This window comes from Bubalus kerabau, chromosome 7 (genome assembly GCF_029407905.1).
Source record: "Bubalus kerabau isolate K-KA32 ecotype Philippines breed swamp buffalo chromosome 7, PCC_UOA_SB_1v2, whole genome shotgun sequence".
NCBI lineage: Eukaryota > Metazoa > Chordata > Mammalia > Artiodactyla > Bovidae > Bubalus > Bubalus kerabau.
In genome coordinates this window covers 73,033,864-73,047,135 of record NC_073630.1, presented here as the reverse complement: position 1 = coordinate 73,047,135, position 13,272 = coordinate 73,033,864, and the positions used below count along the sequence as shown (strand labels likewise).

At 39.8% G+C, this 13,272-nt stretch overlaps 1 protein-coding gene across 2 annotated transcripts in view; it reads left to right on the top strand.

Moving 5' to 3' along the window:
* SCFD2 (sec1 family domain containing 2) overlaps window positions 1-13,272 on the top strand; it is a 395,759-nt gene that overhangs the window by 69,313 nt on the left and 313,174 nt on the right. For both annotated transcript variants that reach the window (XM_055588555.1, XM_055588554.1), the window contains exon 4: window positions 1,854-2,029. In XM_055588555.1, the coding sequence (XP_055444530.1) occupies window positions 1,854-2,029 (176 nt within the window). The remainder of the gene's footprint in view (window positions 1-1,853; window positions 2,030-13,272) is intronic.

The window sequence follows — 13,272 nt, the reverse complement described above, 5'->3', positions numbered from 1 at the left end:
AATACCCTGAACCAGAAAAAAGTGAATTTTACTGTATGTAAATTATACCTTAATCAAGCCAACTTAAAATCAAGCAAAGAAGGGATTAATGAGGCTCTTCTCTGTTAGCACTTAAGCTAGCAAATTGTTAGCTTGCTGCTGAGAATCAGGAATGAACTATGCTTTACCAAGGGACCAAAGAAACTAGTGAGACTCAGCTCTGTACTATTCATTTCCACTGTTCTTGCCCCCCGCTGCAACCCACCAACTGTTCTTGTTATTTGAAAATGAAAGTTGCTCAGTTATGTCTGACTCTTTGTGAGTCCATGGGATTCTCCAGACCAGAATACTGGAGTGGGTAGCCTTTCCCTTCTCCAGGGGATCTTCCCAACCCAGGGATCAAACCCAGGTCTCCCTCATTAAAGGTTAATTCTTCACCCGCTGAGCCACAAGGAGTGGGTAGCCTGTCCCTTCTCCAGTGGACCTTCCCAATCCAGGAATTGAACCAGGGTCTCCTGCATCGCAGGTGGATTCTTTACCAACTGAGCATCAGGGAAGCCCCATATAAGTGGGTAAAAAGGCACTTCAGAATCCTTAATCTCTTCAAAATATGCACTAAAAAGGTAGAATATATTACAGGCTTGTAAGTTTCTTGTGACAAGGTCTTTATTTTTTGTGTATTATAATCTGTAGCAAAACCACTAATTGACAAATGCCATTTAGCACCGTGTGAGACACTGAACTCTCACTTGTTTGCTACCCCATAGAGTTGCTGTGAAAATCAGAAGAGGGCATGTGCTAAATAAATACAGGTAGTTTTATTGCCAGGTATTAACAAACGTAGGCATAGCAAACAAACCTGGATTTTAGGCATCAGAGGGTAAACCAGGAAGACAGTGTGGCTGAACTGTACAGGAAGGATTTACTGGCCTTGCATTTGTGTTTGGCTCCATTGCACTCTTCTTGCCCAGTGAGGAGAAACTGTGGTGTTCTGGGTTTCTGCCCATTGCGTTGATGAATGGCAGGAATGAGATCTGACATAATAGAATGGGAAGTGACTAAATGGAAGGAGTGCTATTTAGGAAAAGGTTGGACTTAGAGGTCTGAAAGACTGAATCTTCAACAGGGTTTGTTTGCGTTTTTGGTACTCCAGTCTTTAATGAGGTGAGAGTCTTCTGGATCTAGGTGACAACGGTAGTAAATGTGCTGTCACCCGTACGAAACCTTTTCTTTTGATATCTCATCTTCCAGGGTTTTTTCCACTTTGGTTCTCTATACATTTTTGTTCCAACACCAGTCTGCTTTTATGCTCAAGGATGTTGTCATAAACCCATTGATATCAGTGATAAAGTTTTAGCTATAGTCCTAACAGATTTCTCTTTTGCTTTATATACATAACACACACAATTGGAAACCTTGCTGTTTTGGCTCTTAGATTGCTATATCATATGTCTTGCAGAGGTACTCCACGTTGAGCTCAAGAAATATTTATTCATAAGACCTTATTTGAAAGCTCATTTATGGGGTATTGCAGCGTTATGAAATGAATCCTAATAGCAATATGGCTTTGGCAAGAGCACTTAACATCTGTTTTTTTGCTTGCAAAATGCAGTTGGTAGTTTCAACTTTGCTGTTGTCACCATGTTGGTTTAAGAGTCACAAAAGCTTAGGAAAGCTTGCAGTTGACTCTGAAGTTTTGTGCTGATGGGAGATAGTGAAGAACAGGGAAGCCTGGCGTGCTGTAGTCCATGGGTCACAAAGAGTCGGACACGACTGAGCAACTGAACAGGGCAGTAGTATTATTAATGGCACGCTCCTCTTTATTTTTACCGCTCCCAGAAGAGGGTACACTGATGAATTGTATGTTTTTCCAGGGAGAGTCACTCCGGGGCAGCTCATGTCCTATATTCAGCTCTTCAAGAACAACCTCAAATCTCTAGGGAATCACTGTGGGCTCCTACAGCTTGGGCTGGCCACTGTCCAAACTCTGAAACACCCACAGACTGCCAAGTGGGACAACTTTCTGGCTTTTGAAAGGCTACTTCTCCAGGTATGTTGCTCTGGGGGCTTCTTGGGATATTAATAATGAAAGTTTTTACTTCCAGGGAAAAATTTAATATTTATTATAATCTGAGTAATAAATCATATTGTTGACATGTGCCCTATATCATATTCTGTAAGTGCCCCCAATTTAAAATGCAAATAGCTGCTTTTTCTATTTTTTTAGTTTTTCTACTTTTTTTTTCTCTTGACAATAATGTCTTTGGCTTCTCACTCAATACTTAGATAAATGTCTTTTTGAGTATTTAACTAAACTTTGAAAACCTCTTTTCGATTTTATGCCATTTGGACCTTTCTTAATCTTCATGACATCTTTATTCAATCCTTGCTACTTTTCCTGTAGAATATTCTACTTTTTATACTTCTTCTGACAATAGTTTCTAATCCTTAATAACATATGATAACGTGTGGCTTAAAATGATGTTTAGTAACAGATGAAAGGGAGGCAAACTCCCTTTGTAGTTTTATAAAGAGATATGTACATAGGGTATGGCCTTTTCATTATTGTTTAAATATTTGCATGGGATACTTTAAAAAACATGTACTTTTTAAATTATAAGGTATTTTGAAATGCAAAATATTATGACTAGATATTTATGTATTTTACACACAGATTCAATATAATTTAGTAATTTTTTATATTTATATGCTTTTTCATTAAAGAAATAAAACTAGAGGTAAAGTTGAAGCATCTCTGATACTTAAGCCTTTCCATGCTCTGATTCTCCTTTTTCCTTTCCTGTGGTAATCAGAAGCTTGATTCCTTGTTTCTATATATTTATTAAAAACTTATTTTTCTATAAATAATATAGAGTATTGTGCTATGGGTTTTACTTTTTATGTAAGTGATGTCATATTATAAATATCCCTGAACAACCTGCTTTTCCCTCTCAGCATTCTGTTTTTAAGATAATCCAAATTGACATATACAGATTTAATTGTATGAATATTCAACAATTTATCCAATCCATATTGATGTATAGCTAAACTGTCCCATATTTGTGTGTGTATGTGTGGTTAGAAAGAATGAGATGAATATCCTGGAGCTTGTCTTCTGGTTTACATGTGAGAGAGTGTCTCTAGGGCACATACATTGGAGAGGATTGTTAAATTTGTTGACCATGCATATTGATGAGTTTAAAAAATATCTGTGACCAAACTGACCACTAGACTTTTCATGAGTATTTTAATGATTCTAATACCATATGTAAATTGAATTTTCTAAATGCTAACTGGTATATTGGAATACTCCTGACTTTTGATTGGTGATCACACGTCCAACAGCCTTGCATTTTGCATTTATATTTGTTATCCACTTTTTAAAAAAAAAAGTTCATTGGAGGATAATTGCTTTACAATGTTATGTCAGTTTCTGCCATACAACGATGCAAATCAGTAATGAGTATACATATGTTCCCTTCCTCTTGAATCTCCCTCCAGCTTCCCACCTCCCACCCCATCCTACCCCTCTAGGTTGTTACAGAGCACTGGATTGAGCTTGTTTTCCTTTTTCTTTCTGTGTCATTGGTTCTCCTGTATTTCCTCTGCAGGCAGTAATATCTGTAAATAATAACGGTTTTGTTTCTTCCTTTCCACATGTGATAGCACTTTCTTTTTTTAAAAAAATTTTAATTGGAGGCTAATTACTTTACAATATTGTAGTGGTTTTTGCCATACATTGACATGAATCAGCCATGGGTGTACACGTGTTCCCCATCCTGAAAACCCCTCCCACTTCCCTACCCATCCTATCCCTCTGGGTCATCCCAGTGTGATAGCAGTTTCTTAGTGCACTGACCAGGCATACTAAAACTTGCAATGAAAGTAGGTGTTTTCATCTTATTCCTGACTATAAAGAAAATGTTCTAAAGTTTTACTGTTAAATATTATTTTTTTGTTTTTAAGTTTCTTCTTAATTATATTTTGCTGAGTAATTGTTATTGCTATTTTTGTCATGCATAAGTATTGAATTTCACTTAATGCAGAGTCTGAATTTTTAGATGTATATATATATGGGCTTCCCAGGTGGCACTAGTGGTAAAGAACCCGCTTGCCAATTCAGGAGACATAAGAGATACAGGTTTGATCCCTGGGTTGGGAAGATCCCCTGGCTGAGGGCATGGCAACCAACTCCAGTATTCTTGCCTGGAGAATCCCCATGGACCGAGGTGCCTGGTAGGCTGCAGAGTCGAACATGACTGCGTGCAGACACACGTGCAACTGGGTTTACTATGGTAAACCCTATGAAGAATTCATAACCTATAAAGAATTCTTTTGATAGCCTATGAAGAATTATTTTTTTATATTCTAGCAAGAAAGTTTGATTTAGCTTCCTCAATTAAATGGGAATAAAGTACCTACATTACAGTGTTTTCATCAGGATTGAATGAGATTGCATATGTATATCACTAAGTTATACTGCTTAACATATAGTAAATGCTTAGTAAGTCTTAGTCATTATTCTTTTAGCTGAGCCAGAAATATTGCCAATGCTTGCCAGTTTACTTTATGTAAATAATGGTTTTAATATATTCTCACCTAGATTTTATTTTTCTAAATTAAAATTTATTAAGGAATTATGAGACTGTTACATAGAAATATATTACCATCTTTTTTACTTACTATTTGATAATGTTTAACAGTATTTTTCTTTAAATCCAGATTTAAATGCCATTGTTTCTACACTGTATATCTGATGTTATGCTAATTGTTTCAAAGAAGAAATTTTATTGATCATAACTTGATGATGGTTATGAAACAATCGCAAACTGTATAGCAGAGGAAGCATCTGTGTTTATGCTTTCTGAAAAGCATACTTTATAAATATGTATGTAATATCTACCTCCAGTTATTTTTTAGGTAACAATTTACATTTATAAATAAAAAAAAAATCCAATTTGGAAAATGGCTTTTAAATAAAATGTAAATGATTTATAGAGCCACTCAAGATTTCCCAGGTAAACGTTGCTTTAGTTTTAAACGTTTTCATCTTTGTAGTGAAAAGTAGGCACGGCGTCTTGTCAGTTGCCAAAGTAGTTTTTAATAGGTAGAATTAGTTTTCTTTATGAGATACTAAATTTCAGAGTATCTGTTCTGTAACAGATCAAGTTTAACTAAACTAAATGACAGTATGTCTGCTTCAGTTCAGTTCAGTTCAGTTGCTCAGTCGTGTCCGACTCTTTGCGACCCCATGAATCGCAGCACGCCAGGCCTCCCTGTCCATCACCAACTCCCGGAGTTCACCCAAACTCATGCTTTTCCCATAGCAAATTGATGAGTTTTACCTTCTCAGTCTTCTAGTGCTTCTGTTAGGTCCGCCAGCCAGATGGCTAGGCTTGGAAATGTAATGGCTCATTTTAGGTCTGTTCCTGACTTCACCAACACCCTGGGAGGTCCTGACGTGCAAAGTGCTGGCAATATTATTTCCATAAAGAGTGAGGGAGGAAGCAGAAAATGGTGATCCCTAAAATCAGGCCAGAGTGTTGTTGACATTTATGGAGATTTTTCATAAGATTTTTCCTGAGAAGAAAAATTGTGGCGCATGCTTAAAAGAAAACCTCTTGTTTCTTTACTTTCTACTCTTAACACTTCTGATACCAAATGTATAGGAGTTTTTCCCATGCCAGGCAATCCTCCAACTCACTCCTGGGTGTCACACCCACTGGAGGGTGTCCTGTAATTCAATTATGACTGATTAAATGGAGTAGCACAGACCCCACAGGTTATGGGCTCAGTCCCACAAGACTGCTCCCCACTGTAGACATCAATTTCAAGTCTGGGCCTCTGATACTTCTGACCAACCCACTGTCAATCAGGGTTCCCATGCCCCACCCCCATCCCCTCCTTCTTGGGTTCCATAATTTGTTATAATGGCTCACAAAACTCAAGGAAACATTTATTTAAGTTTACTGGGTCATTAGAGCTCAGGTAAGGTCCAAAAGGGTCCTGAGAGCAGGAGCTTCTGTTCCCATGGAGTTGGGGTGGCCCATCCTCCCAGCCCATGGGTGTGTTTACCAACCCAAAAGCTCTGTGAACTCTATACTCTAGGGATTTTTATGGAGGCTTCATCTCGTAGGCATGATTAATAAGTCAGTCTCTAGCTCTTCTCCCCTCCCTGGAAGATGGGGGATGGGTATGTAACTGAAAGTCCAAGCTTCTACTCTTGGCTTGGCCTTTCTGGTGATGGCCCCCATCCAGGAGCTACCCAGGAGCCCACCAGTAACCCCCTCATTAGAACAAAAGATGCTTCTATCACCCAGGAAATTCCTAGAGATTTAGGAGTTCTGTGTGCCAGGAATCAGGGTCCAAGACCAAATATTGGAAACAAAGATGTTCCTGGCACCCCTGTTGATCAGGAAATTACAAGGGCTTATGTGCCTGGAACTTTGGGCAGAGACCAAATATGTGTTTTTAACTGCGTAGGCAAGTTATTAGGAGGAAACACCGCACGCCCCCACAGATTTCCACAAGGAGAGGTTTTTCCTAGGCGTGCTCTTGGTCTGTTTCTGACCCTTTATTCCCTCCTTTCTTAGGGAGAGGGAGTTTTATCCAGTTAGCAAGTTCAGGACAAGTGAATGGGCTCAGCTCTCTTTTCTCCTCTTGGGAGGTGTCCTGCCTGCGGAGGGCAGTGTGAAGCTCAGCTCTTTCAGAGTCAGAATCTGCCCTCATTGACTGGCAGCCTCTTCTTTTTCTACCCTTCTTATTCTTTATTCTGGTAGCTTGGTTTGACATTTTGAATGAAATGTCAAATATTTGGGAGAAAAGGTTAAATGGGGATTTATCAGTTATATCTTTGGAGTTGTACACAAAGAGAGGAAAGGATGAACATAGTACAGAAGAAAACTTTTTTTATGACTGAGCTGAAAATAGCAAAAGTCATTTTCCATGCTGAAAAGAAAAGGGGCATATTTGGCTTGAAGAATACTACCATTTCTATTGATTCTAAGAAATCCTTTTTTTTACATTTCTGAAATTGGGATGCATCTTGGAATCAGTGGCATTTCTCAGTTTAAGTGCAGTATTCCCCCCCCCCCCTTGCTGCTGCTGCTGCTGCTAAGTCGCTTCAGTCGTGTCCGACTCTGTGCGACCCCATAGACAGCAGCCCACCAGGCTCTGCCGTCCCTGGGATTCTCCAGGCAAGAGTACTGGAGTGGGGTGCCATTGCCTTCTCCATCCCCCCTTGCTAGGGTACATCAAATAGTGCTGTGTGTTACAGTCAGTTGTGTCTTAGAGTCAACGAACTTGGGTTTTGAAGGTAGAAGTCAATGAAAATTTCCCCAGACCTTGGGTCTGACTTGGTACCTTTCTTACTGCTCTTTTGGCAAAGCCTTTGTATTAAAATTGTGGCATTTGAGTGCCAGCTTGCCTTCACTGGTCATGAAAAGTGAAAGAAAGTAAAAGTTGCTCAGTCGTGTCCAACTCTTTGTGACCCCATGGACTATACAGTCCATGGAATTCTCCAGGCCAGAATACTGGAGTGGGTAGCCTTCCCATCCCCAGGGGTTCTCCCCAGCCCAGGGATCAAACCCAGATCTTCCACCTTGCAGGTGGATTCATTACCAGCTGAGCCACAAGGGAAGCTCAAGAATACTGGAGGGGTAGCCCGTCCCTTCTCCAGTGGATCTTCCCGACCCATGAATTGAACTGGGGTCTCCTGCACTGCAGGTGGATTCTTAACCAGCTGAGCTATCAGGGAAGCCCGATCATGAGTATGATAGAAAAATTTGTCACTTGGAGTAGTTATCTCACTGTAGTACCTTTCATAAGTTAAGTTGGTCTTTCTTTTATTCAAATTTGTGACTATTAGACAATGCTGTGAATACATTATGATAGTTTAAGCAGTACTGAACTTTCTCCTAAACTTCTCTCAGACCAAGGAATAGATGCTTTGAGAAAGATCTCTTGGCTGGTGCTACCAAATCCTTAGGTTAAGATCTTTATGAGTGGATTCCTGATAGCTTAAGAATGTGACTTAGGTTGGATCCCTAAATATAAGTTGTGTGATATTTGAGATATATATTAATTTATGGTACTAACGTACAAATATTTGATTATTAAATTTGCTTATTTTTAACCTGTTTTGTGTATGTTGTTGTGCAGTTGTTAACTCGTATCTGACTCTTTGCGACCCCATGGAATGCAGCACGCCAGGCTTGCCTGTCCTTCAATATCTCCTGGAGTTTGTTCAGACTCATGTCCATTGAGTGTTCAGACTCATGTCCATTGAGTCAGTGATGCCATCCAACCATCTCATCTTCTGTTGCCCCCTTCGCCTCCTGCCCTCAGTCTTTCCCAGCATCAGGATCTTTTCCAATGAGTTAGCTCTTTGCATCAGGTGGCCAAAGTATTGGAGCTTCAACTTCAGCCTCAGTCCTTCCAATGAATATTCAGGGTTGGTTTCCTATAGGATTGACTGGTTTGATCTCCCTGTGGGCCAAGGGATTCTCAAGACTCTTCTCCAGCACCACAATTTGAAATCATCAGTTCTTTGGTGCTCAGCCTTCTCATTTTAATTAAAATAAAATGTGTAAGACATTTTATTTACAGCTGCCAATTTCTCATTGGGAGCTAAGAGTTAGTTAGAGCAATATACCTGAAATTAGTTAACTTTATTTAAGAAATATATGCACCCAGAAACACTATTTAGAACAAGTGAAAACAAAAAAATTCTTTTAAATAAAAAGGCTATACTGTCTCTCAACTTCTGTAACCATTTGTTTTGTTTTTCATCTCTTCTCTGTATGGCCCCAGGCTCTCTTTCTTCCTGGTTTTGGAGTTTTCCACATTATTACTAGATGTTAAATATTAATCCCAGGAGTAGAATCATAGATCTCTTCTTCCTAAGCGTGAACATATGCATGCATACACACACCCACACACACAACACACACATGTTCTTTCATCCTGTCCCGTGTATAGTAGGCCTAAATAAAGAAAACTAGAGCTAAAGCAACTTGATTCTGACAAATAGGGAGCCTTTGGGCCTTAACAATTGTTAATCTGTCGTATTAGAATGTTCTTTTCCAGCTCTTCTCGTGGCTGGTCAGATTAAAACTGAAATGCCATTTCCTCAGGGAAGCCTTCCCTGGATAGCTTTTCCCTGAGAAGCCTTCCCTGAGAAGCTCCAAAACTTTGGAGCTTCAGCATCAGTCCTTCCAATGAGTATTCAGGGTTGACTTCCTTTAAGATTGACTGGTGTGATCTCCTTGCTGTCCAAGGGACTCTCGAGAGTCTTCTCCAGCACTATGATTCAAAAGCATCGTTTCTTTGATGCTCAGCCTTCTTCATGGTCCAACTCTCACATCTGTACATAACTACTGGAAAAACCATTGCTTTGACTATATGGACCTTTGTCACCAAAGTGATGTTTCTTCTTTTTAATATGCTATCTTGGTTTGTCATATCTTTCCTTCCAAGGAGCAAGCATCTTAATTTCATGGCTGCAGTCACCATCTGCAATGATTTTGGAGCCCAAGAAAAGAAATTCTGTCACTGTTTCCATTTTCCCCCATCTATTTGCCATCAAGTGATGAGATCAGATGCCATGATCTTAGTTTTTTGAATGTTGAGTTTTAAGCCAGTTTTTTCACTGTCCTCTATCACCCTCATCAAGAAGCTCTTTAGTTCCTCTTCACTTTCTGCCATTAGACTGGTATCATCTGCATCTCTGAGGTTGTTGATATTTCTCCTGGCAATTTTGTTTCCAGCTTGTGATTCATCCAGCTTGGCATTTCACGTGATGTACTCTGCATATAAATTAAATAAGCAAGGAGACAGTCTACAGCCTTGATGTACTCCTTTCCCAATTTTGAACCAGTCCACTTCTCCGTGTCTGGTTCTAATTGTTGCTTCTTGACCTGCAAATAGATTTCTCTGGAGACAGGTAAGGTGATCTGGTATTCCCATTTCTTGATTGGCTTGCAGTAAATGGATAAAGATTTGAGTGGTTTACCTGAGTCTTAAATGATATCTTGCCCTATGGCCTTTAGGACAGAGGCTTCTTAATGTTCCCACCACCTATTGTCACCTTTTTACATATATATTATGTGATCACCCAAAATAATGACAGCGATTTGCAGTTAGCCTACCAGCTTAATGCGACCAAGTTCTCCTGAGTGAGAAATGAGTAGGATTATGTGGGCCACTTTCAGGCTGTGCAGGGAAAGGACAGGTATGTGCTTTTCATACACTTTCTTTGTGTTGAAATGTAAGAATAGGATGTGGCTGACTTGAATTATGAGAAGACGCTGCTGTGTTGAAGATATTTAATGGAAAAATGGAAGAACCATAACTGGTTCGCTGAAGATGGTGTAAACACCATACCAGCCCTGGACTCCTGACCTGGTCTTCATGTGAGTGAGAAATATATTCCTATTTTGTTTAAGCCACTGCAGTTTTGAGTTTCAGTGATAGCAGCCAACCATTCTAATTAACATGGCCATCTTTCACTATAATTTTCATCACAGAAGTCTGTGCTGTGAGTCTTGTAATTCTGATCGTTTATGATCTCATGGGAAAGTGATCACCATAATGGAGTGTTTTAATATTTGTACTCTTAAACATTCCTAGATTCTGAGTTATTTGGAAATAATGTAGGAGATTTAACTTATTTTTATGAAACACTAAATAGTTAGAGTTTAAAATTTTTTCCACAGAAATTTATGGGTAAATTTCCAGATGAAAGACATTTGTAATTAAAGAGATCTGAGTAGCCTAAGATGTTGGTTCTTTAGGGGCTCATGTAATTAGACTCTTATATTAACTCAAAAGACCTCTATTCTTCTTTCTCCTCACAGTTCAGAACACCTGGGGAGACACTGCCTCATCTGTAGATAGAATAAACTTTACTGGTCCTCAGAAATATAAATCATCTCTTCATCACTTTTTGCCTCCTCCAGGGAAGCTCTGCCCTCTAGTTCCTTGCCAAGAGAGGTGTCACTTCCAGATGGTGGAGAGAAAAACCCAAACGCAGTTTCTGAAAGAAAATATTCTTTTCCATTTCATATAATAACAATCTATTGAACACATGCTGTTTGCCAGATAGTGAAGTTATAAAACCAAAGCGTATACGGTTTCTTGGATGAGTGTTCAGTTTATTCTGTAATGTGGATTAGATGTCAGTGCTTAGTACCCTCTGTGCTATTTTCAGGGATACAGGACCAAGTACTGTACCCGAGTACTGCATTTATAGTATTTTAAAAACAAATTTCTTGAACTGCTGATTTAACCTTGAGGATTGTATAGCAGAGGGACAAGTTATGAACTTGACCACGGTCCTACCACCAGAGTCAGAACCAGCTTAAAACTCAGATGCGTCTGACACTGAAGCCATGCCCTTCGCTGCTGTGTAGTGCTGGAATATTTATCCTGTGGCAAGGCATCAAGTGACTATTGGCCACTTTCTTCTCATACTCCACTCAGGCTTGTTCTCAGGCATTAGTATAAAAAAGTTTTCAAAACACAATAAGGTCTACATAATTCATTAATTAAGATTTCAGTTTATATCATTTAAATTTATAACCTTCTCTGTGAACACTGAGATCATTTAAATGTGTTTTTCACTAATTTGTTTGTTATTGATACATCTATAAATTTGGCATCCAGGTTAGAATTTCATCTTGAGCTTTGCTCCTCAGCAAGCCTTTTTTTTGAAACGGCCTGAGACTTACACATTTCTCTGTAAGGATACATCTCTATTTCACTTTTATCCCACAGAATATTTTATTTTAATCTGGTTCTTCTCTTCTATCACATTAAGGTATTATGTTTTTGAATAGTAAAAGAGAAAGACATATGGAAAATAGAAAAATACCCATGAACTTTTTGTTCCTTTGCCCAGGGAGGGCACATTGCCAGGTTTTGGAGTTAGGTGAATTCATGCCAAGCATCTGATTAGAAAGTGAGAGTTGAATATATAGGCTAAGTAAACTGTTTTAAACTGGGTTTGTCTTAGAAGCAGTGATATCATATGTTATTCCAGCTGGAAGCTAGAGCTAGTAATCAAGCAAAGTAAGTTCAAGGCTAGCAATTTTGGTTCTAGCGTTTTGTGGGTCTACCAAAAAAGTTTCAAATACAGACTTTATGCCAGTGGCCAAAGGTACATCTGGGTGGGGCTTTGTTTTGTGAAAAACAAGAAGGGTACAGCCATTCTGGTTTGCTTGACCAAAAGAGAAATAATAATGGTTCATGCTTCCCTGCATGGACTGAATCTTCTAAGGCTCTCGCTCCAGCTGTTTGTACTATGCTGGCCACTCCAATGCTGGGGTTCTCTTTTCCTATTTAAACATCTGTGTTTTTAAGAACGGAAGGCAATAACACTGTCTAATTGATGTTTTCTTTTTATAGTGTTCATCAGTCTTGGAGAAACCAAGTCTTGCTTATGCCCCTTCACAGGATGTCTTGGGTGCAACCTAATGGCAGGTCTTTCTGAAGGAAGCCTGTGTCTGCCTGCACATGTAGTCGCTCAGTCCAGTCAGATTCTTTTTGACCCCATGAATGGTAGCCTGCCAGGCTCCTCTATCCATGGGATTTTTCAGACAGGAGTGCCGGAGGTGTGTTGCCATTTCCTCCTCTAAGGGATCTTCCTGACCCAGGGATCGAACCTGCATCTCCAGTGTCCCCTGCATTGCAGGTGGATTCTTTATCTCCTGAGCCACTGGGGGATTCAGCCTATGCCTAGGCTGGCTGAATGTCTCAAGGACCCCAGTGCTTCACTTCTGACGTAGAATACCTAAGGTGCCAGAGACTTGCTTAACATCACTAACGAGCACCTGAGACTAGATGTAGGCTTGGGCCTGGGTGTGGAGAAATCTAAAAAGCTTTCTATTTTTTACCACTCTCAAAGAGTTGCTGCTGCTGCTGCTGCTAAGTCACTTCAGTCGTTTCCGACTCTGTGCGGCCCCATAGACGGCAGCCCACCAGGCTTCCCCGTCCCTGGGATTCTCCAGGCAAGAACACTGGAGTGGGTTGCCATTTCCTTCTCCAACGCATGAAAGTGAAAAGTGAAAGTGAAGTCGTTCAGTCATGCCCGACTCTTAGCGACCCCATGGACTGCAGCCCACCAGGCCCCTCCATCCATGGGATTTTCCAGGCAAGAGTACTGGAGTGGGGTGCCATTACCTTCTCTGCAAAGAGTTGCATAAATGAATTATTTATTGAGGATTTTTTTTTTTTAATGGAGGACAACAGTGCTACTGATCTTCAAAAGTAGGAGAAATATTTGTTCAGGATCTC